Source organism: Chlamydomonas reinhardtii, chromosome 17, assembly GCF_000002595.2.
Source record: "Chlamydomonas reinhardtii strain CC-503 cw92 mt+ chromosome 17, whole genome shotgun sequence".
Lineage (NCBI taxonomy): Eukaryota > Viridiplantae > Chlorophyta > Chlorophyceae > Chlamydomonadales > Chlamydomonadaceae > Chlamydomonas > Chlamydomonas reinhardtii.
In genome coordinates, this window is record NC_057020.1 from 4,189,334 (window position 1) to 4,207,822 (window position 18,489).

Genomic DNA, 18,489 nt, shown 5'->3' on the forward strand with positions numbered 1-18,489 from the left:
TGGCAGCAGGAGTGAATGCGACATTACAAGAAGGGACAGTCCGACCAAGCAAGGGTACCCAGCACCCAGGTCAGGAGGGAACCATCTCCGGCCCGAAGGGAAACCGCCCTCCCCCCATGACACAGGAATGACCATTGGAGACTGCTTGGGACTTTCCGCAGGGTTTGTGAAAGGGTACAGCCGCGACAGCCATGCACCGCTACACAGGTGTACAGCCGCATGCCCACACCCCACTGACCCCAGCTGCCGCGCCTTAGCCGTTCGGCGTTGCCACCTCTGCCTTGCCACTACTGCCTCGGGCACTGGTGAATGGCGCAGTCTCTCAGACGTGCCATGGTGTTACATGTGCGTTCGGCAGCCTGTGACCGCCAGGCATGCGGGCGCACATCAACACGCACACCGCGGCCGGGGTGAGGCTGCCAGCGCCCCGTTCATATCATGTTACGTACGACGGTACGAAACCCGCGTGCATGCCAGTACGTGCATTGTAGAGCCCAAGGTAGGGCCTGACTCTTCAGCTCTCTTCACTTCCGCCATGCGCTCTCAGTCTCTCACAACCTCTCATCTCCAAGCTCACGCACTCTTCAAAATTTCTTCAGGCGTGCTCGAATGACACATTGAAACACCACACCAACACCTGAGCATGGTCTCCGCGCCTCCCGCCGTGCCAGCGGGCGCGCAATCCCTGAACCCCAGTCCCCACCGCGCTCAGCACGTGAGGCGCTGTGGGAAACCAGCAAAACCTTTTGCTCCTGCTCATTCCGTGACTGTCCATCGGCCTGCTAAGCTACTTTATTGCTTGCGCTGTCGGCAAGAGCGCGCGTCGGGTGTCCCTCAGCACGCACAACCCACCTGTGCCGCGTCCTATGAACCACTCAAATGCCTACCATCCCCTCCTGTTATTTCCCAGCACCAACGTTCACCATTTTCGTACACCAATACGCAACGCTTAAAGCTACGCGCGTGGTACGGCATGTCGCAATGATTGCCACGCCGTACAAACAATGCAAAAGTCGTTTGGACAGCCAACAACGATGCCGTACAGCACGCGCAATTCAGCAGCATTGCCGTAACAACATTATCTGCTTCAACTGCCAAGTTAATAAACCCCCACGATAAACCCCTCATGACTTCAGATTAAGCCGTATTCTGCAAATGGCACAGCTGCACGCAAAGCAAGGGCGCGTGTATAAAATTCAATGCTATACATTCTTGTGCTATTGTAAAACAAGCCGCGACAGAAGGGCACCTCACACCGCCCACGCCCCGGTGGCGGCGTCCAGGGCAGCAGCCGCATCCGCAGCGAAGCCGCGTGAGATGCCTTGCACACCGCCACTGCCGCTGCTACTGCCGCCGCTGCTGCTGCTGCTGTTGCCGCCCACCGAAACTGCCAGCTGTAGCTGGCGCTGATGCTGCGACCCGGCCGCGTGGGGGCTGCTGCTCGAGGTCAGGGCGACCTGCACCCACAACCATCATGACCAGGGCGCCAACACAGGAGCAGCTTAGGAGCGAACCCACAAAGACAGCAATACACATGACTTAAGTGGAAGAGTGGAACTAAACAGCGAGCAGGGTGAGGGGCGCGACAGAATGCGAGGCTCAGGCCCGGAGGCCCCGCAGGTGTCCGTGCACCAACGCAGCAATGTGCCAACACGAGAGGCAACGCGGCACGGACTCCACGGACTCACCGCCAGTCGGCCCGCGGCCTTGTCCGCCAGCCCCACCACGTCTGCCAGGCTCAGAGCCGCCACCCAGCCACCCACCTGCGCGCGCGCCAGTCAAGGATTGATACATCGCATGATTCGCCAGTTCAATGTATGAGGGATATGGTTAAGGTAAAGAACGACCTCAGCAGTTGACATGAGTAACAAAGCCGCCAAATCCAACCGCAGCAACCCAACCCGCACGCCAACCCACCAGCAGCGCACTGGCGACCAGCGCCCACCGCTCCACCCCCGCAGGCAGCCGGCGGCCGCCGCGCGCCGCCTCCAGCGCCACCAGCAGCAGCTGCCCGCCGTCCAGCACCGGCAGCGGCAGCATGTTGACCGCAGCCAACTGTGTACCGGTACGGCAAGCACGGGCGTGCGTGCGTTATCACGATGAAGAACAACAGCGTTCAGGGATCAGCGGCAACAGGCGCGTGTAGCTTCTCAGTTCTATCTCACGCACCAGGAGCTGCCCGCCCCATGCCAAACTGCATTCCATGTCGCACCTGAAGGTTGAGTTGGATCCCGAGATCCAACAGCGCTGGCGGCTGCTCGCTGTACGACATGGATCCGGATTCGGCAGTTGCGCCAGCAACCCCGGATCCAGAGGCGCCGCCGCCCGCCGCCATCCCCGCAGCCTCCTGCTCACAGCTGTAGCAGCTCGGCGCACGGCTCTGTCGGTCCGCAGCTACAGCCATCGCCGCCGCTGACGCCACCAGCCCCAGCGGCCCCACCATCTGCGCCGAGCCGCCCGCCCCACTCACGCTGCTGCTGCTACTGCCGGCCTGTGCTGCTGCTGCTGGTGCCCCGGCTTCCTGGCTACTGCCGCCCCTGGCGAAGGACACGGCGGCGGAGGCTGCCTCCGCCCACGACCGCAGCACCACGCTGGCCCAGCTGTAGTACTCGCGGCCGAGCATGTGTGCCGCCTCTGTGGCGCTGCCGGGCCGCCGGTAGCCGGCCGCCGAGTTGGGGCCCACCACCAGCGTCTCGTATCTGTGCAGGCGAAAGCGTTTGTGTGTGCGGCGTGAATGGGCGGTGCTAGCTCTAAAATACCGCAGATGGTGGAATGAGACTGGCAAGGCCCGCAGGAAACATACAGTCCTGCCACAGACGCAGCTAGCGTGGACACAGCCCGAAACCAGCTGTGTGGCAGTGTGGCCCCCTACAACCCTACTCGAAAGCTGTCGCAACACGGGCCATAAACACACGCCGTACGACCGTGGATCGCCAGCAAGCAGCAGCAGCCGACCCACCCACCTGAGCACCTCCGCTGCGTCCATCTGGAGCACCTCCTGCCGCCCCCGCCTGCTGGCGGCCGCCTCATCCCCCGCCTCCGGCGCCGCCGTGCGCAGCACCGCCATTCCAACGCCCTCCAGAGTCGCCGCCGCACCGCCGCATGCGCCGACGGCGCCGCCCCGGCCGCGCGCCGCCGCCGCCACCGCCGCCAGCGCCTCCTTCTCCAGCGCACGCACCATGGCTGCATCCATGTCGCCGCCGGCTGGAAGCGCCGTGCCGCCAACCCGCAGCACCACATCCCCCGCCCGCAGCCGCCGCCACTGCTTCGCCGCCTCCGCCTCCTGCTCCGCCCCACTCGCCGCATGACGCTCTCCCACCGCCGCCTCCAACGACGATGCTGCGGTGCCCTCCGCCGCCGCCTCTGCCGCCAGCAGCTCCGCCGACTCAGCCGCGCTGCCGTAGCCCTCCGCCAGGCGCACGCGCGCCCCGGGCCGGACCACCACCCCCAGCTCGCCGTAGCTGACCACCTGGTACGCCACAAAGGCGGCCGCCAGCAGCGCGTTGGCTGCCACGCCCGCCGCCACCACCGCCGCCCGCCGCCCCGGGCTGAGCCACTCCAGCAGCACCCGCGGCCGGCGGCCGGCGGCGGCGGCGGCGGCCTGCAGCGCAGCTAAGCCCTGCGGGCCCAGCTGCGCGGCGGAGGGGAAGGTGACATAGCCGAAGAGCGGGAAGGCGCGGAGCGAGTAGGTGGTGCCGGTGGCGCCCTGTGAGCGGGGGAAGAGGAGAGGGAGGAAGGGAGGCATGGTGGTTGGGATCGGCTTGGATAGAAGACATGGCTTGGGAAGCACCGAGATGGACTTTTACGGCAGGGCGAGCCACACGCGCGACGCACCTGCCACCACGCCACGCGCGGCCCCACGCCGACTGCGAACTCGCCCACCGCCACGCCCAGCGCCCGCGCCGCCGCCAGGTGACCCGCCTCGTGTGCAAGCAGGGCGCCGTTGAGCAGCGCCGCCGCGGACAGCGCCGTCGCCATGCCGCCGGGCTCCGAGCCGCCACCTGTGGTGTAGAATGGGAGGTAAGGGGGCAGGGATGTAGACAGGGAGGGAGGGAGAGGGAGTTTGTGGGTGGAGGGGGAGGAGGGGAGGTATGTAAGAAGGGGTTCCGTGGCTTGCGTGAGTGCGCGTGGCTCAGTGGTGATGACGTGGCAGCGAGCAAGCACGGATTGCGTTTGGAGGTTTGCAACGATAACCAGGTTCGTGTATGAAAATGTGTGTGGAAGCTGTTTCGCGCGTGACCTGTGGCGCGGACCCGAATGCCATTGCAATTGAGGCCGTTCCGTGTATTGCAGCTGACATCCATTCGACGCAGCCAACATGCCCACAAAGCATAATACAGCTCTCGACAGCACCTTTCGGGGTGTCGGGGCGACAGACAACAAAAAGGGGAGCGTTAGCTAACGGACAGCACTCGGCCACTCACACAAAAAGCCGAGGCCGAGAACTGCAAATCCAAGACCTGCAGCTGAGGATGCCGAAAAGCCAAAAGCTGGGGCGCTGAGGTGCTCAGCTGCGAATGGCCGAGACCCTAGTCCGTCTGTCCTCGCCAGGCTTCTCGTGCCACGAGCCATTGTTGCACGATGGTGAGATAATAGCAGCCAGGCCGAAGCGCCTGGCAAGGGTCGCCGCGTGAGCTTGCTGGCGGAAGTTGCGGAGACGGCCGCGCCCCCTGCTGCCGCACGGAGACCTCCCGCTAGCAGTCGCATTGATAAACTAATTTCCTTGGTTAGCATGGTTCAAATGCCGCTGCCGCGGCAAGGCAGAAACAAGCTGTACCCCGCAGTTGTACCCCTGTGCCGAAAAGGGGGCTAAGTGGTGAATGGCAGCTGTAAGTAGTATCTAAGCAGTATTCTATTTGTATATACGTATCGACTTGGGCATCACATCGCTTGTGAAGGAAAATGGGACTGAGGTACAAATTAGGTGACGGGGGCGCTTTACTTTGAGGTCCTGCGGCACAAGAACGTGCAAAAATGTAATCTATAGAGTTGAGCGGTAACTAATAAGCTTGCGACAGCCGGCCGCCGTGGGACTGGTCGCGGACAAGTTTGTACCGGCGTGTGAGACCGTTTCGAGACGACCGTTAAGAGGAAAGCAGGAGAGCAGGAAAGCAACTGATGTGTCTACGATCCATGACAGATCCGTGCTACCCATCGTTGCCACAAGCCCATCAAGTCAACCGCGTAGCTCTGGCGCGCGTGTAAGCGTACGCCGTGTCCTTTGACCCCCCTTCCCTCCTCCCAAACCCCCGCGCTGCATGACCTCATAGCTACTGTGCCATACCGTGCTATCCCCCGTCCCAACAGCGCAAGCACCGTAACCTACTAACACCCACCCATCCCCCAACCCTTCGCCTTTGTCACGCCGCGCTGCCGACCGAAGTCCATTGCTTACCGACAGCCGCCGCTCCATCCGCCGCACCCTTGCTGCCTTGCACCAACCAGGAAACTGGGCCCCCCACAAGCACCACCTCGGCACCACCTGGCCTGCGCACAGACTTGCGGACACGCAACGCAAACGTCGCCGCCGCTGATAGCCAGCTGCAGCCGGCGCGCTTACCCGCGTTCCTTGCGTGCAATCTATCGGTGCCGACTGGGCACGTTTCTTTCAGCGTGTCCGAAAGCCCGCTCTCCACACGCTTCGCTCTCTCTCCATCTTACTGAACCCTACCCTGCACGCGGCTGCTTTCCTTCCGCTCCGTTGACCATGCACACGCGCATCCAACTGGAATTGTTGCGGAGTGTTGCGCGCCTGACACGTCACCAACAGCACCGGCAGGCACGCGCTGCAGCACCGGCCGCATGCCCTGAGCCCTGCTGCTACTGCTGCTGGCGGCCGAATGACGGCAGGCGCAGGAAGGAGCCGCCGGCGCTGTTGTGTCGTGACATCGCCAGCGTCGCGCGCTGCGGCGACAGCGGCTGCAGCAGCCCTCCCAGGCCACGGCCACCACCACCACCAGTGCCGCTGCCCACGCTGCCGCCGCTGCCCGCGCCGCCGCTGCCTACACCGCCGCTGCCCGTGCGGCCCAGCTGGCCCGAGTCCTCGGCCACCAGGCCGCTGCGGCCGCGGCGGCGCAGGCGCTCGCGCCGCGGGCCCTGGACAGCCAGGGCGTCACAGAAGCCGCTGCCGCCGCTGCTGAACGGCAGTAGCAGCTGCTCTCCACCATCCATGCCACCCATACCGTCCTTACCGCCGTCATCACGGCAGCTCCTGCCGCCGGGTACCGGAGCCTCGTCGCCCGAGCCGGCCGCCGAGCTGGCGCTGGTCACGGTACTACTGCCGCTGCCATCGCCGCCGCTTCCAGCTCGGTCCAGCATCAGCAGCGGCGCCGACAACGCCCCAGCATCTTGTGCTGCGGCTGCTGATGAGGGAAGCCGGGCAAAGAACCCGTCCCGCCGGCGTGTGCCTCGGGACAGCCGGCTCTGCCGCCGCGCAGCCGCATCAACAGCGATAGCTGACGCGGCGCCAAAGCCACCACCGCTCCCGTCCCGCCCCGCCTCTCCGTCGCTCCCGCCTCTACCGCCCTCCTCCTCCCCATCCTCCCTGCCGCCGCCGCCGCCGCCGCCACCATCACCGCCAGCGCCACTGCCGCCGCCGCCGCCGTACACGGTCCGCAGCAGTCGGTCCAGCAGTTGGTCCTGTCTGGTCCAGGCGGCGCAGATGGCGGCGTGCTGCAGCTCGGGGTGCAGCACCACGGCGGCGGGCGTGTGGGCGGCCAGCCAGCCCGCCAGCGAGCGGGCGCACATCAGGTCGTCGCGGCCTGGGGCGGAGGAGTGGGCGGTGGGAGGGTGGTTAAGAAAACAAGAGCGGGCGTGTGGCATACAGGAGCAAGGGGTGCGTAGGTGGGTACGTGTGCAGGTGCGCACGAGCGTACGAGCGAGATGCACGCAGCACAGTGTGCGTGAATGCGCGTTCGCAATCTGGTAGAATGCACAGACCACAGCTGAAAGCCGAGTGCCCGCTCCATCTCCCCATCCGCGACCTTGCCCACATCCCAGGCCCTTCGGCCAAGAGCAGCACCCACATCCAGGCGCGCCCGCACCCCCGCCCTCTTTGCCGCGCCCCGCATTGCGCGGTTCCGCCCCCGCCCCCGCCCCCACCCCCACCCCCACCCGCGCCCCCGCGGCCCGCGCCCGCGCCCGTGTCCTCGCCCCGCCCGCGCCCCCGCCTGCGCCCCCGCCCCCACCACATTCCACTCCACTCCATCCCATTCCACTCGCCTCTATGCCACTCACCCGACAGCACCACTGTGACGTGCGCCGGCACGTCGCCCTCCCACAGGTTGACCTCGCCCCACACCAGCCGCCGGCACAGCAGCGCGGTGCAGTGCATCTCCCGCGCCGGCCCCAGCATCAGCAGGTCCAGCGTAAGGCAGGCGGCAGACCGCACCGCACCGCCCGCGGCCCGGAGCATCAGTGACGGCAGCCGCAGCCAGCCGCCCGGGCCGGACAGCAGCAGGCGCCACAGGCTGTCACCACCGCGGCTGCGGCTGCGGCTGCTGCTGCTACTGCCGCGACTGCTGCTGCCGTGGCTGCTGGTGTTGGTGCCAGCGCCAGCAGAGCCGCCAAGAGGCGGAGCAGCGGTATCGGACGCCATCGGGCCTGCCGGCTCCGCAGCGGCCGCCGCGCACCGCTCTATGTCGTCCCCGCTTACCGCCCTCCCAAACGAGCCCACACGGACACCCGCCACCCCCGCCTCCGCCTCCGCGGCCGCCGCCAGCGCCTCTGCCTCGTCGTGCGCCGCCGCCGCCGCCGCCGCGGCGCCCAGGCGGCGGTAGATGAAGTTGGCGAGCAGCGTGGGGGAGTACATGCGAAAGCAGATGGGGTCAAGCAACATGGCATGCGCAATGTCCAGGCCGGGGCCGCCGAGGCCAGGGCCGCCGCTGCTGACGGGGCCGGCGGCTGAGGGAGCTGGCGGCGCAGGTGCGGATGGGAGTGCTACCACCGGCTCCTGCTGCCGTTCCTCCTTCTGCTGCTGCTCCTGCCGCTCCCGGCGCCGCTGGCGCTGCAGCAGCACCGACGCCACCGCGCTGCCGAACGAGTGCGCCAGCAGCGCGCAGCGCGGCCGCGGCGGCGGAGCCGCCGCCGCCGCCGCCGCCGCCCTCTCCGCCCCCTCCATTCCCACCCCCGCCGCGTCGCCTGCGCCCCCAAATCCCAGCGCCGCCGCCACGCCCTCCTCCACGTCGTCCGCCAGCTCCGTCAGCGAGGGCGGCGGACCCGCGGTCCAGCGCTGCGACACGTGCTTCAGCTCGAAGGCCAGCACGGGCGCGCCGGTGGCAGCCAGTGCGGTGAGCAGACGCAAGTAGGGCTGCAGCCCCATGCCCACGCCGTGTAGGAAGACGATGGGCGTGACGCCGGGGATGCTACAGCCGGTGCCGGGGCTGAAGCTGGGGCTGGGGCTGGGGCTGGGGCTGCGGGCGGCAGTAGCAGAAGCAGCCGCCGCTGCGGGCAGGTTGGCTACGTAGTAGTAGTGGTCGGAGCGGCTGCGGCCCCAGGCACTGCTGCCGCTGCTTCCGGCGCTGTTGCTGCTGCCGCTGCTGTTGCTACTGCCGCTGCTACTGCCGCGCGGAAGGGGAGGCAGGTTGGCGCGGCGGAAGCCGGCCCCCACCAGCATGCAGTGGTTGATCCACGTCAGCGCCTGTGCGAGTGTGGGGTTCTTTGTAAGCTACACGGCCATAAGGTTCGACATCTGGCCGGCTGACCTTCTTGCTAGTACATGGCAGCCTCCGGCGCCTCACCTTACCCTCAAACCCCAAGCGCCATGTACGGTATCACACACGACCCAGATGTCCAGGCGTTTCCCGCACCCACCCCCAGCCACAGCCGGCCCCAGCCCCTGCCTCAACCAGCTTCCCCTTTCCCGCCTTGACGCACGTCGCTACCTTTTCTCCAGTGCCCCTCACTCCTCCTCATTCTGCCCGCCGCAACCCGTCACTCCCCTCACTCTCCGTACACCTCCCCCCTCACGCCCCCTCTCTTCCTCCCCCTCTCTTCATTCCCCACCTCCATGGTGACGTAAAAGGCCAGCGGGCGGTAGAAGTGCGGCAGCGGCTCAGCCATGTGCGCCATGAAGCGCAGCCGCGGGTCCCGGCCCGGAGGCAGCAGCAGCGGCCGGTGCAGGTGCCGGTGCTGTTGGTGCTGCTCCGTAGCATCCGCAGCCGCTGCTGCTGCTGCCTCCCCAGGCTGTAGCAACGGCAGGCATGGTGACGGCTCAAGCGCCGCCGCGCTGCCGGCAGTAGCAGCCACTGGCTCCGCCGGCGGCTGTAGCAGCAGCTGCTCCATGCGGTCGGTCATTTGCTGCGCAACGGATAGGGAAGAGGACGGTACCCCTAGTGATTACGGCATGTTTTGCGCTTGCATCGCCCGCCGCTCGCTGCTCCGGCTCATGATACAGCCCGGCTCGATCGCAAGCTACATACGGTACATCAACAAGCACGCGGCGTTTGTAATCCAAGCCCCAGCAGCCGCGCGCTACTACGCTCAGCCCCCCCCCCCGCCCGCGCACCTCCAGCAGCTCCCCTTGGCCCCGCGCCACAGCGGCCTCACTGCGGGGTGGGTCGGGATAAGGGGATATCGGGGATGGGGGACTGCTTGGGGTGTGTGTGCGTGCGTGTGTAGGGGTGTGCGGCGAGCTGCCATGCATGGGCGGGAGGTGTGTATCAAATATGAAGTGAAGTGGGGGGGGCGGCGGTTCACAACGCAAAACCGTATGTTCAAGCCCGACCCACATCGCAAGCACCCTCGCTCCCGCCGCATCAATACCTCCTTACTTCGCACAACTCCTCCCACTGCCGCAGACAGCAACCCTCCGCGCCCCCAATCCTCCCCTCTTTCTTCACGCCACCCTTTAACCCATCCAACGTGCCACCCGTCCACCCACCCACCTGTTGTCCACGTACAGGAACGCGTACGCCAGCAGGTCACTGAGGTTGCCCCGGCACAGCCGCGGCTGGGCCGTTGATGCTGCAGATGCTGCTCCAGCCCGCGAGTCGCTACCATGGCGGCGGCTGCTGCTGCTCCTGCTCCTGTCGTCGGCAGAGGGTAAACCCAGAGGCTGGCCATGGAACCACAGCCGCAGGAAAGCCTCCACCTCTTGCCGACCGCCGCGCGACAGCGCCGCGGCGACTGCGTCGAAGCGCGCGGCCGCGGACGCGGACGCGGCTGCGGCAGCTGCGCTTCCTGCTGCTCCTGCTGAAGCTGAGCTTTCTGGGGTGCTAGCTGCTGCAGGCGCGGCCGAGAACGCGAAGGCGGAAGTGCTTGCCGCGCTGCTTCCTGGCCACTCCGGCTGGCCGCCTGGTTCATGGAGACCCGGTTGTTGCTGTTGCTGCTGCTGTTGCTCATCATGTTGATGGCGGTGGTGGTGCGCGTGCGCGTCGTGAGGCAGCGCGTTGAGGGCGCGCCACCTGCAAGCGCCGCAAAACCGCACATACCAGGTCAGCCAGCCAGCATGTCATCGCAAATTGCTTTGACCGTCCACGACACGAAGGCATGGTCAGACTAGTCAGACATAGCAAGCGCAGCCCACTTCCCGCCGCTGCAACAGCCCGCCACCCAAAACTGCGGCCCTGGGCTCACCTCTGCAGCTCGACCACCGCGAAGATCGCCTCAGACGCAAAGTAGACCAGCGGGTTGAACAAGAGCGTTGTGGACAGCAGGCCCTGGGCAGCCAGCACCGCGCAGGTCGCAGCGGTCGCGGCCGCGCAAACGCGCAAAACGCGGAAGCCCAGGCTAAGCTTGTAATGACGCGGCAGACCGTAGGCGTAAGGCGCGACGGGCGGCGCGGCCTCGTCCGCGCCTTTCGCGGTCTTCGCCGAGCCGGCAGCGGCGGGCTTTCTTCTTGACCAAAACATCGTCGCCGATTGCGCCGGCGCCACCACTCTGCCCACCGAAACTAACTTGCGGGCTCGCAACGAGCAGAGGCGCGGGCGACAGGCCGCAGCCAGGGCCGCAGCTCATCAACCTAGCCTGAGCGTGACGCAACTCGAGCAGATCTCAATGAGGAAGTCTTGCACTTTACTGCAAAGATAGAGAAACAGGCTCAGTCTTTTACAGTCAGAAAGCGATCGCGGAAAAGCGCGGACGCGGATTGTGCAAGCCGAGATGCGGCTTGCGCGATTGAGCTCCTACACCCAAAACCTTGCCGTAAATGAATGACCATAGCTAGTAGCCCTACACTGCGAGAGTGGCCTCACCGTCGCAAAACTCTGCGTCATCCGGGCCCCACCGCTCGCTGACACGTTTGCATCAATGCCACGACTGCAGTCATTGCTCACACGCCCACGCCTGCACACACTCCTCCTGCACACCCAGTGTCCTGCCGACCTCCTGCTCCCTTACTTTCCCCCTGCCTCGCTCACCCCACTCTGCAACCCATCCCCACACCTGCCTACTGTGCCCGCACCCCACCCCAGCCCGCACCCCACCCACCTATCCCTCACGGCGAGGGGAAGCCGCGCTGGTCCCACACCCACACGCTCTCGTCCCAGCCCGCGCTGGCCACCATGCCCTCCCGCAGCGAGCTGAAGTCTATCCCCACCGCGAACTCCGAGTGGTGGTCCCACGACCGCAGCGGCAGCCCCTGCGCCGCCTGCGGCGAGGCCGTGTCCCACAGCTTCACAGTCATGTCGTAGCTGCATGACAGCAGCAGGTTGCCGGCGTGCGGCGAGAACAGCACTCGCCGAACTGCGTAACTGCGGGCAGGAGACATTTGGGAGGAGAGAGAGCGGCGATGTAAATAAAGCCCGAGGCGTCAGGAGGAGCGGATGGAGCATTCCGGGTGTGGCCAGCCGCACAGACCGGTGGATGGATACGCGGGGACGGCGGCCACACGTACACACGAATCCGGAGGTCCAGCCCCGGGTTCGGGTTTGGAGAACGCTAGCTCCCCCCACCTTGGGCTGGCTTTGGGTCTTGATCTGAATGGGGATCTTGGGATTTGACTGTACTACCCCTTGCTCACCATGCATAATAACACCTTCGAGGGCAATGCCGCCACCCGCTGCTGCTGCTGCCCGCCCCCCTGCGCCGCTCGCCCTGCTTCTCCACCACGCCTCGGCCCCCTCCCATGCGTATTATTGCTTGCAACTGTCGCCTCTGCCTGTGCTCCGCTACTTTGGCTTGGTGCGTTTACGTTTGGATTGGTATTTGCAACCCGCCCACCTGTGCCCTGCTAGCACCGCCATCTCGCGGCCCGGCACGCGCACGTCCCACAGCTTTATGGACTTGTCCACACTGCCGGTGGCCAGCAGGCAGTCGTTGTACTTGCACCAGTCCGCCGCCAGCACCTGAAGAGTGGAGTGGGGCCAGCACCAGGAGTGGGGTGTGGAGTGGGGCGGGGAGCGAGGTGTGTGAGAGATGTGTGGAGGGTGGTGTGGAGCGAGGTATGGTGCGAGGTGTGGTCCGTGTAAAGCTAAGCAAGGTATGGAGCGAGGTGCAGAGCAGAGCAGCGTACGTAAGGGAGGTTGGGCCTGAATACGGTAGGGCAGGGCTCGGATCGGTTGGGCGGTTGCGGAGTCAAGGCGACGCGCCCGTGCATGCAGGCTGCTCGCCTCGATTGCATCAGCATCCTACTGTGTGATGACAAGCGGTTGAAGTTATGTATAACATTCCCCGCCCGCACGCCTCCCACCTCGTATGCGTGCGCCGGCAGCACCAATGTGGGCGCGGGCTGCCGCAGGTCCCACACCCGCACCGTGGTGTCGCCCGACGCGGACAGGAACACGTCCGGCTGCTGCGGGTTCCTGTGGGCACGTGTGAGAGTGTGCGCGGGTGTTGAACAGCACAAGGGAAGGAACATGCAGGACAGTGTTTGCGATGCGGTGCGGTGTGTGTTTGTGGTTGCAAAGAAAAGAAAGGAGTGAGAGACAATTTCGGTAGCAGGATGGGGCGCACTGGGTGTGTCTGTGAAGGAGCGAAAGGGGACCGCGGAGGCCGTTCGGGGCCAATGGTGTGCGCGCGAAACCCCAACCCCCCAGCCCCAACACACATGTCCGACCCGCCCCCAAAATGCCCCCATTGATTCACAGTATACGGTGTGAAACTGGAGCAAGCTACCTCCCCCCAGTGCATCCTGTATCGCTTTTCCAAACATCCTTGCACCCCCCCTTTACCCCCCACACGTCCTCCCTCCCCCACCCCCCAGCCCCCACACACGCACCATGCCACGTGGTAGACGCAGTAGGTGTGCCCGGCGAAGGTCCGCAGCGAGGCGGGCGAGTTGAGGCTCCACAGCTTGATGGTGTCGTCCCAGGAGGAGGACAGGAACACGTCCCGCTTGCTGGTGTTCCAGGCCAGCGAGCAGCACTGCGCGCGCATGTGTGTGCGTAACGAGAGCACAAGGTTGACACTGTTGAAGAGAAAAGCGACCAGCGCGCACCCGGTTCACACACTGTGTGTGTACGTGTGTATCTGTGTGTGGCCTGGGAGGTATCAGAGCGGCGCATGAGAGGCGCCGCACCCCGCAAAACCTCTGTTTTGCCCGGGCGGGCGAGGCCATCTTGAGGTACCGTATGCGGCGGCCTCCTCCCAATAGCCCTATGCCGCAACCCGACCTGCCTCCGGCCCCTCACAGCTGATTCCCCAGCCCCTCGTGCCCGGCCTCAGCCCCACAGCAACCCCCGCCCCCCCCAGCCCCGCATGCCACACAGCCACCCCACAGGCTTCCCAGACCACCCACCTCGTGCCGGTGCTCCTTGAACCCGCGCACGGGATTGGCGTGCGGCGGCAGCGCCGTGTCGTACACCTGCAGCAGGACGTGTGTGTGTGTGATTTACACGTGCTTACGTGTGCATGTGTGTGTGTGTGTGTGTGTGTGTGTGTATGTCGAGGGGCCTCTGCGGGCGGGTGGCGAGGGTTTACCATGACCTGGACTGCAGCCCTGACCCACCCGCGCCCATCTCCAACTCCATATGAACATTTCGCCGACACAGCCCAACCTCCCAACACTCCAACCTGTGCGGGTCCCCCAAGGACCCCTTTGCATCCATGGCTTCCCCTTGGCTTGCAGCCCCTTGGCCCCATAGCAACAACAGGATAAGCCGCTGCCCCCCTTCTGGGGTACAGCAAAGACAGCCCCCTGCGCACGCTCCCTTCCACAGTCTCCCCATCTTTCCCAAATTTCCCCTTCCCCCCCCGGGTCACCCCCGGTTTGCTTTCTGCCCAACCGCAAAATCATGATGACCTGCTGCCCCACCTTCTTGGGGTATAGTCCAGGCAGCTTTCCTTTTCACACCCCCCGCGTCCTCCAGTGTCCATCCTTCCCCAATCTTCCCAATCGCTCCGTCCCTGCCCCATTCCCAACCGCCGCTGCTTCACCAACCTTGATGGACCCGTCCCCGCTGGCCGCCACAAGCACGTTCTCATTGGCCTCGCTCCAGGCGCAGTCGTACAGCCCGTCAGCCGTGTCGTACTGCGCCACCTCGTGCATGCCGCCCGCGGGCGTCACCTGGGTCGGGAGGGGTTTCGGCACGGGGTTTAAGCGGGAGGAGGAAGGGGAAGAATGGGATGGGATGGGAAGGTGATGAAGGGAGCCGGGGGGGGGAGGCGGGTGGGACGGGAGGCAAGGGCCTGGAAGTGGGGAATGGCCGGTGGTTGACCCCGTAGGGTGTGTACGGCATGCCAGCCTGTGCGCGGCTTCCTCTTTGGCAGCCATGAACCATGCAAAGCGCGGCGTCTCAAAGGGATGTGGCCGCACTCCCCCGCCTTCCCCACCTTGCCCCGCCTCTCTCCGCCTCTCCCCGCACCACCATCACCATTGCTGCCGCCAGAACCGCCCACCTCAAACACGTGCTGTTTGCCATTGCCGATGATGCCAAAGTTCTGGGCTGTGGCCACGGCGATGCGCCCCTCAAAGAATGGGCTGAACTTGACGCTGTACGCGTTGAAGGCCGTCCTGCAGCGCCCCATTGCGCCAGGACGGCCAACACAATGCTTTTGCTACGGTCTTGATAGCCTGATGGCTTATGTTGCGGGTTAGCCGAGTTAGCCCTCTCCGGAACCCTCTTTGTCTGAGGGCCCCTTGCAATACTGCTATAAGTTCGTACAAAGATGTGTGAATGTATGAATGACCTTGCACTGTATTGAAAGGCTGGCGTGCGGGGCCTACCCTAGTAAACGTCACAGCTTGCTGCTCCGGTTAGTACCGTTTGGTACTCAAAGCTATCTCGCACATACCGTATTTCAGTAATCCACGCATTGCACAGTCACGAGGCAATCATTGCCAAATTTTGGCTGCATCATAAATCCCGTGACAGCTCTTCAGCACCTGACTCCCCACGCCTGTAGATATCTTGCCTGACCTGACACACTAAAGATATAGAAAGAGACTCCATAGACTAAGGCTCGCTTTCTCTTAGCCACTTGCGATCTTCCTTTCTCCCGCGTACTTGCTTGACCCCTTATACCCGCACGCTCGGACTCGTAACATCTAGATGGCGGCGAAGGACCTTTTGGAGGTGCGCGGGTCGCAGTTGGAGGCATCGGGCCGGACTGGTTGGTCCTGGGCCAGTCGCCACAGACCCCCTCCGGAGACCCCACCTCCAGCGCCCGCTACCCAGCCGCTTCTCTTGCCGCCGCATTCTCCTTGCAAAATCACATCGCGAAGATGATGCCACATCCACATCCACTTATCAAACCGCAGCACATTGACTTCTCCGGACTGGAGTGCCTGAACGAGGCGCCCAACCACGGCGTCGCCAACGTGCTCAAGCAAGGCTACCGGGAACAAGACGAGCTCTATTTGGAGAGCGACACCGACGAGCAGGTGCGCAAATGCGTACGTAGTAGTATATGTGAACTTTGGGACAGGAGGCGGCGCCACCCTGATAAGCTGGATTGCGTGTGTGTAATCGAGGGACACCTGTCGGGTCAACGGAGTGCGCCGCCAATTAGTGCGGTGGAGGGGAACCCCGGCCGGGCGATCTGCTGTGTTTTACGGTACCTGCCGGTGTCGCCCGCCGTGTGGCGCGGAGCTAGGGCTACTTGTGCTGGCATTCCTAGGCGCGGCGTGATGTGGGTGGCTGGCGGTTTGGGTGCCTGGCCCGCCAATAGCCGCGCCAACCCGCCCGGCCCGGCCTCCCCATGAGCGCTCCCGCGCGCAGGGCTGCCACCGCGTGTATACGAAAGCGAAACGGCAAGCGCGAGTCACCATTGGCGTATTCCTGGGATAAGAGGACGGCGTGATCAGAGGATGTGGGCGTCGGGAGGCTCGTCTTGTCGGGGGCTTGGCCACGTAAGGGGTAGCCTAAACTGCAGCGGGCAGCAGCGGAGGGGACCACCGGCACGCGCGCGTGTGCGTGGTGCGGTGCTGCAGGTGCACGGGCTCCAGCGGCCCTGTGGGGCCGGTGGTCCGGGCCGACGGCGCGGCAGCAGATAACCACTATTGTTGTGGATTGAGGCAATGCAACCGTCCTGCTCTCCTTCACGACGGGGCGCGGCTCGCCCCTTTGCATTGCTGATTCCTTGCGCTGCCCTTTGCCCTCTGCCCTGTGCCCACCCCTGCCGCTCCCCTCCCCCTTGCAGCTCCTCCTCAACATCCGCTTTCAGCAGCGTGTCCGCGTCAGCGCCCTCGTCATCAAGGCCATTGACGAGGCCAAGGCGCCCAAGACCATCAAGCTCTACGTCAACAGGCCGCACATGGGGTGAGCGGCGGCCGTGGGGTCTTTAGAGGGGCGTTGCCCGGGGCCGGAAGCGGCGGCAGGGAGATGAGCACGTTGCGTTGGGGCTGCCGCAGGACGGGGGGAGCCGTCCATGAAACACGCATGGCCGCATGGGCGTAGGGAGCGCCGCGACTGCGCGGCGGTGGGCACCCGGAGCAGCGCACACGTTGCTGCAGGGACACTATGAGGCTATGCCATGAGGCGAGGCGCATAGGGCCGGTCCGCGAGCAATGTACAAGGCGGCGCAGCAGGCGGCGAGTTCTGGTTGGACGCTCGCCACCTCGCACCTCGCGTCACGCAGCCGTGCCTCTGCGCCTCCCCAGCGAACCCCGTAGGCTTCTCTCCCTCGCTCTCCATCCCCTGCCCTCCTGCCGTTCCCCGTTTGTATCTGGCTACGACTTCACTCCGTAAACTTAGTGCGTGTAATCCCCCTTCCCGCGCCTCCCTTCTCCCTGATCCCTTCACCCACCTCCCCCGCCCGCCTGCTCCCCTGCTGCCCCCAGCTTCTCCGACACGGGCTCTGTGCCGTGCGCCCAGGAGCTGGTGCTGTCGGGCGCCCAGGCCGCCCAGGGCGACCCGCTGCCGCTCAAGCTGGTCAAGTTCAACAACGTGGACACACTCAGCGGTGAGCGCAGCGGTAGTCGGGGGACAGGAGGGGAGGAGGTGCTGGGAGAAGGGCTAGGGGAAGGGCTTGGGGGAGAAGGGCTTGGGAAAGGGCTTTGGGGGGGGGGCAGGCGAGCGTAGGAAAAGGAAAGGGACTAGGGAGTATGGGTGCGGGTATGTAGGGCCTGGTACTGGGCATGGGAATGTGGGGCACGGGCCCAGTGGGGCACTGGAACGGGGCAGGTACAGGGCGCACGGGTCATGGTGCAGGCGGGCGGTGTGTGCGCTGCCGGCAGCTGCGTTTACACGCTGGTCTACCTGCATACACACGTCATGCAACCTTGATTTCCTCGTTAGTTGCGTGTGCGCCCACAACGCCCGCCACGCCCACCGCCTACGCGCACACTCTGCCCACCGCCTACGCGCACACTCTGCCCACCGCCCACGCATACTCCGCCCACCACCCACGCACACCCACGCCTCTGGTGCCGACCTGTGTTGACCCTTTCCCCCTGCCTTTTCATCGCACGCTTCTCTGTTCCCTTGCCTCAGTGTTCATTGAGGACAACCAGGGCGGCGAGGATGTGACGCGGCTGTGCAAGATCGCGCTGATGGGGTCCACGGGCGAGGTGTTCAACGTGGCGGAGATCAAGAAGCAGGAGGACAAGTGATGAAATAAGCAGCAGAGGAAACGTGATGTGCAAAACGAGGACAACATGGGCGTGGAATCATGTCCGCTAGAGGGCTGTGGTGGTGGCTGTGGTGATGTGTGAAGGGAGGAGCAAGAGCATAAGCAGAGATGCTTTTGCGGCTCTGAGGAGGACGTTGTCGGAGAGGTGACGGGATTGGAGGGGGGAATCGTGTTACCTCTTTTGACGAGGGCGCAGTGGTTGGATGTGGGCGGGTGTGTTTCACCTGCGGCATAGGCGGCGTAGCCGCGCCACTGGGACAAGGTGGAGGGCATGATGCGCAGCTGGTGGAGTTTGCCGTAACCAGAGCAGGAGCCACGGCATGCTGGCGCTGACCAGGAGGATTGCAGGTGCACGTGGCTCGGACGACGTTATGGGACCTGACTTGCCCGAGGCTGTAAGCCTGTAATAGTGGAACCCAAGACGGCCAGGAGGAAAGTCGCGTGTCGCAATGGCACGGAGCTGGGGCGGCAATCCCGGTCCCTTGTCCCATGCGCGCGGGTGCCAAACCAGTAAAGGTTGTCACAACGTTCTACTCTATT

At 64.9% G+C, this 18,489-nt stretch overlaps 4 protein-coding genes across 4 annotated transcripts; 1 reads left to right on the plus strand and 3 right to left on the minus strand.

The window, feature by feature from the left end:
* Positions 1-11: 11 nt before the first annotated feature.
* On the minus strand, positions 12-4,972 carry CHLRE_17g730100v5 (uncharacterized protein). The gene is made up of 7 exons (XM_001701464.2): positions 4,425-4,972; positions 3,835-4,001; positions 2,964-3,706; positions 2,213-2,699; positions 1,918-2,055; positions 1,689-1,763; positions 12-1,457 (listed from the first exon to the last, which is right to left on the minus strand). The coding sequence occupies exons 1-7, from the start codon at positions 4,570-4,572 to the stop codon at positions 1,251-1,253; spliced, it is 1,965 nt and encodes a 654-aa protein (XP_001701516.2). The 5' UTR covers positions 4,573-4,972; the 3' UTR covers positions 12-1,250.
* Positions 4,973-5,052: 80 nt separating this feature from the next.
* CHLRE_17g730150v5 (uncharacterized protein) lies at positions 5,053-10,987 on the minus strand. The gene is made up of 6 exons (XM_043072414.1): positions 10,576-10,987; positions 9,885-10,403; positions 9,506-9,545; positions 9,004-9,297; positions 7,237-8,638; positions 5,053-6,761 (listed from the first exon to the last, which is right to left on the minus strand). The coding sequence occupies exons 1-6, from the start codon at positions 10,848-10,850 to the stop codon at positions 5,821-5,823; spliced, it is 3,471 nt and encodes a 1,156-aa protein (XP_042914873.1). The 5' UTR covers positions 10,851-10,987; the 3' UTR covers positions 5,053-5,820.
* A 47-nt stretch (positions 10,988-11,034) lies between these two features.
* On the minus strand, positions 11,035-15,157 carry CHLRE_17g730200v5 (uncharacterized protein). Its single transcript, XM_001701463.2, has 7 exons — positions 14,776-15,157; positions 14,318-14,443; positions 13,676-13,741; positions 13,157-13,302; positions 12,629-12,740; positions 12,160-12,284; positions 11,035-11,690 (listed from the first exon to the last, which is right to left on the minus strand). The coding sequence occupies exons 1-7, from the start codon at positions 14,902-14,904 to the stop codon at positions 11,435-11,437; spliced, it is 960 nt and encodes a 319-aa protein (XP_001701515.1). The 5' UTR covers positions 14,905-15,157; the 3' UTR covers positions 11,035-11,434.
* Positions 15,158-15,281: 124 nt separating this feature from the next.
* CHLRE_17g730250v5 (uncharacterized protein) lies at positions 15,282-18,368 on the plus strand. The gene is made up of 5 exons (XM_001701497.2): positions 15,282-15,452; positions 15,638-15,760; positions 16,519-16,637; positions 17,159-17,280; positions 17,811-18,368. Exons 1-5 carry the CDS (start codon positions 15,429-15,431, stop codon positions 17,927-17,929), a joined length of 507 nt encoding a protein of 168 aa, XP_001701549.1. The 5' UTR covers positions 15,282-15,428; the 3' UTR covers positions 17,930-18,368.
* Positions 18,369-18,489: the final 121 nt, after the last annotated feature.

Coding starts and splice junctions, on each gene's coding strand:
- CHLRE_17g730100v5 (XM_001701464.2), bottom strand. CDS start 4,572: ATGGCTCGTGGCACGAGAAGCCTGGCGAGGACAGACGGACTAGGGTCT. Junction 4,002..4,424: donor TCTCGGCCTCGGCTTTTTGT/GTGAGTGGCCGA, acceptor TCTACACCACAG/GTGGCGGCTCGGAGCCCGGC. Junction 2,056..2,212: donor GGATCCAACTCAACCTTCAG/GTGCGACATGGA, acceptor ACCGGTACACAG/TTGGCTGCGGTCAACATGCT.
- CHLRE_17g730150v5 (XM_043072414.1), bottom strand. CDS start 10,850: ATGTTTTGGTCAAGAAGAAAGCCCGCCGCTGCCGGCTCGGCGAAGACC. Junction 10,404..10,575: donor GCGGTGGTCGAGCTGCAGAG/GTGAGCCCAGGG, acceptor CGGCGCTTGCAG/GTGGCGCGCCCTCAACGCGC. Junction 9,546..9,884: donor TTCCTGTACGTGGACAACAG/GTGGGTGGGTGG, acceptor CCCACCCCGCAG/TGAGGCCGCTGTGGCGCGGG.
- CHLRE_17g730200v5 (XM_001701463.2), bottom strand. CDS start 14,904: ATGGGGCGCTGCAGGACGGCCTTCAACGCGTACAGCGTCAAGTTCAGC. Junction 14,444..14,775: donor GCAAACAGCACGTGTTTGAG/GTGGGCGGTTCT, acceptor CTCCCGACCCAG/GTGACGCCCGCGGGCGGCAT. Junction 13,303..13,675: donor TCAAGGAGCACCGGCACGAG/GTGGGTGGTCTG, acceptor ATGCGCGCGCAG/TGCTGCTCGCTGGCCTGGAA.
- CHLRE_17g730250v5 (XM_001701497.2), top strand. CDS start 15,429: ATGGCGGCGAAGGACCTTTTGGAG. Junction 16,638..17,158: donor GTCAACAGGCCGCACATGGG/GTGAGCGGCGGC, acceptor TGCTGCCCCCAG/CTTCTCCGACACGGGCTCTG. Junction 17,281..17,810: donor CAACGTGGACACACTCAGCG/GTGAGCGCAGCG, acceptor CCCTTGCCTCAG/TGTTCATTGAGGACAACCAG.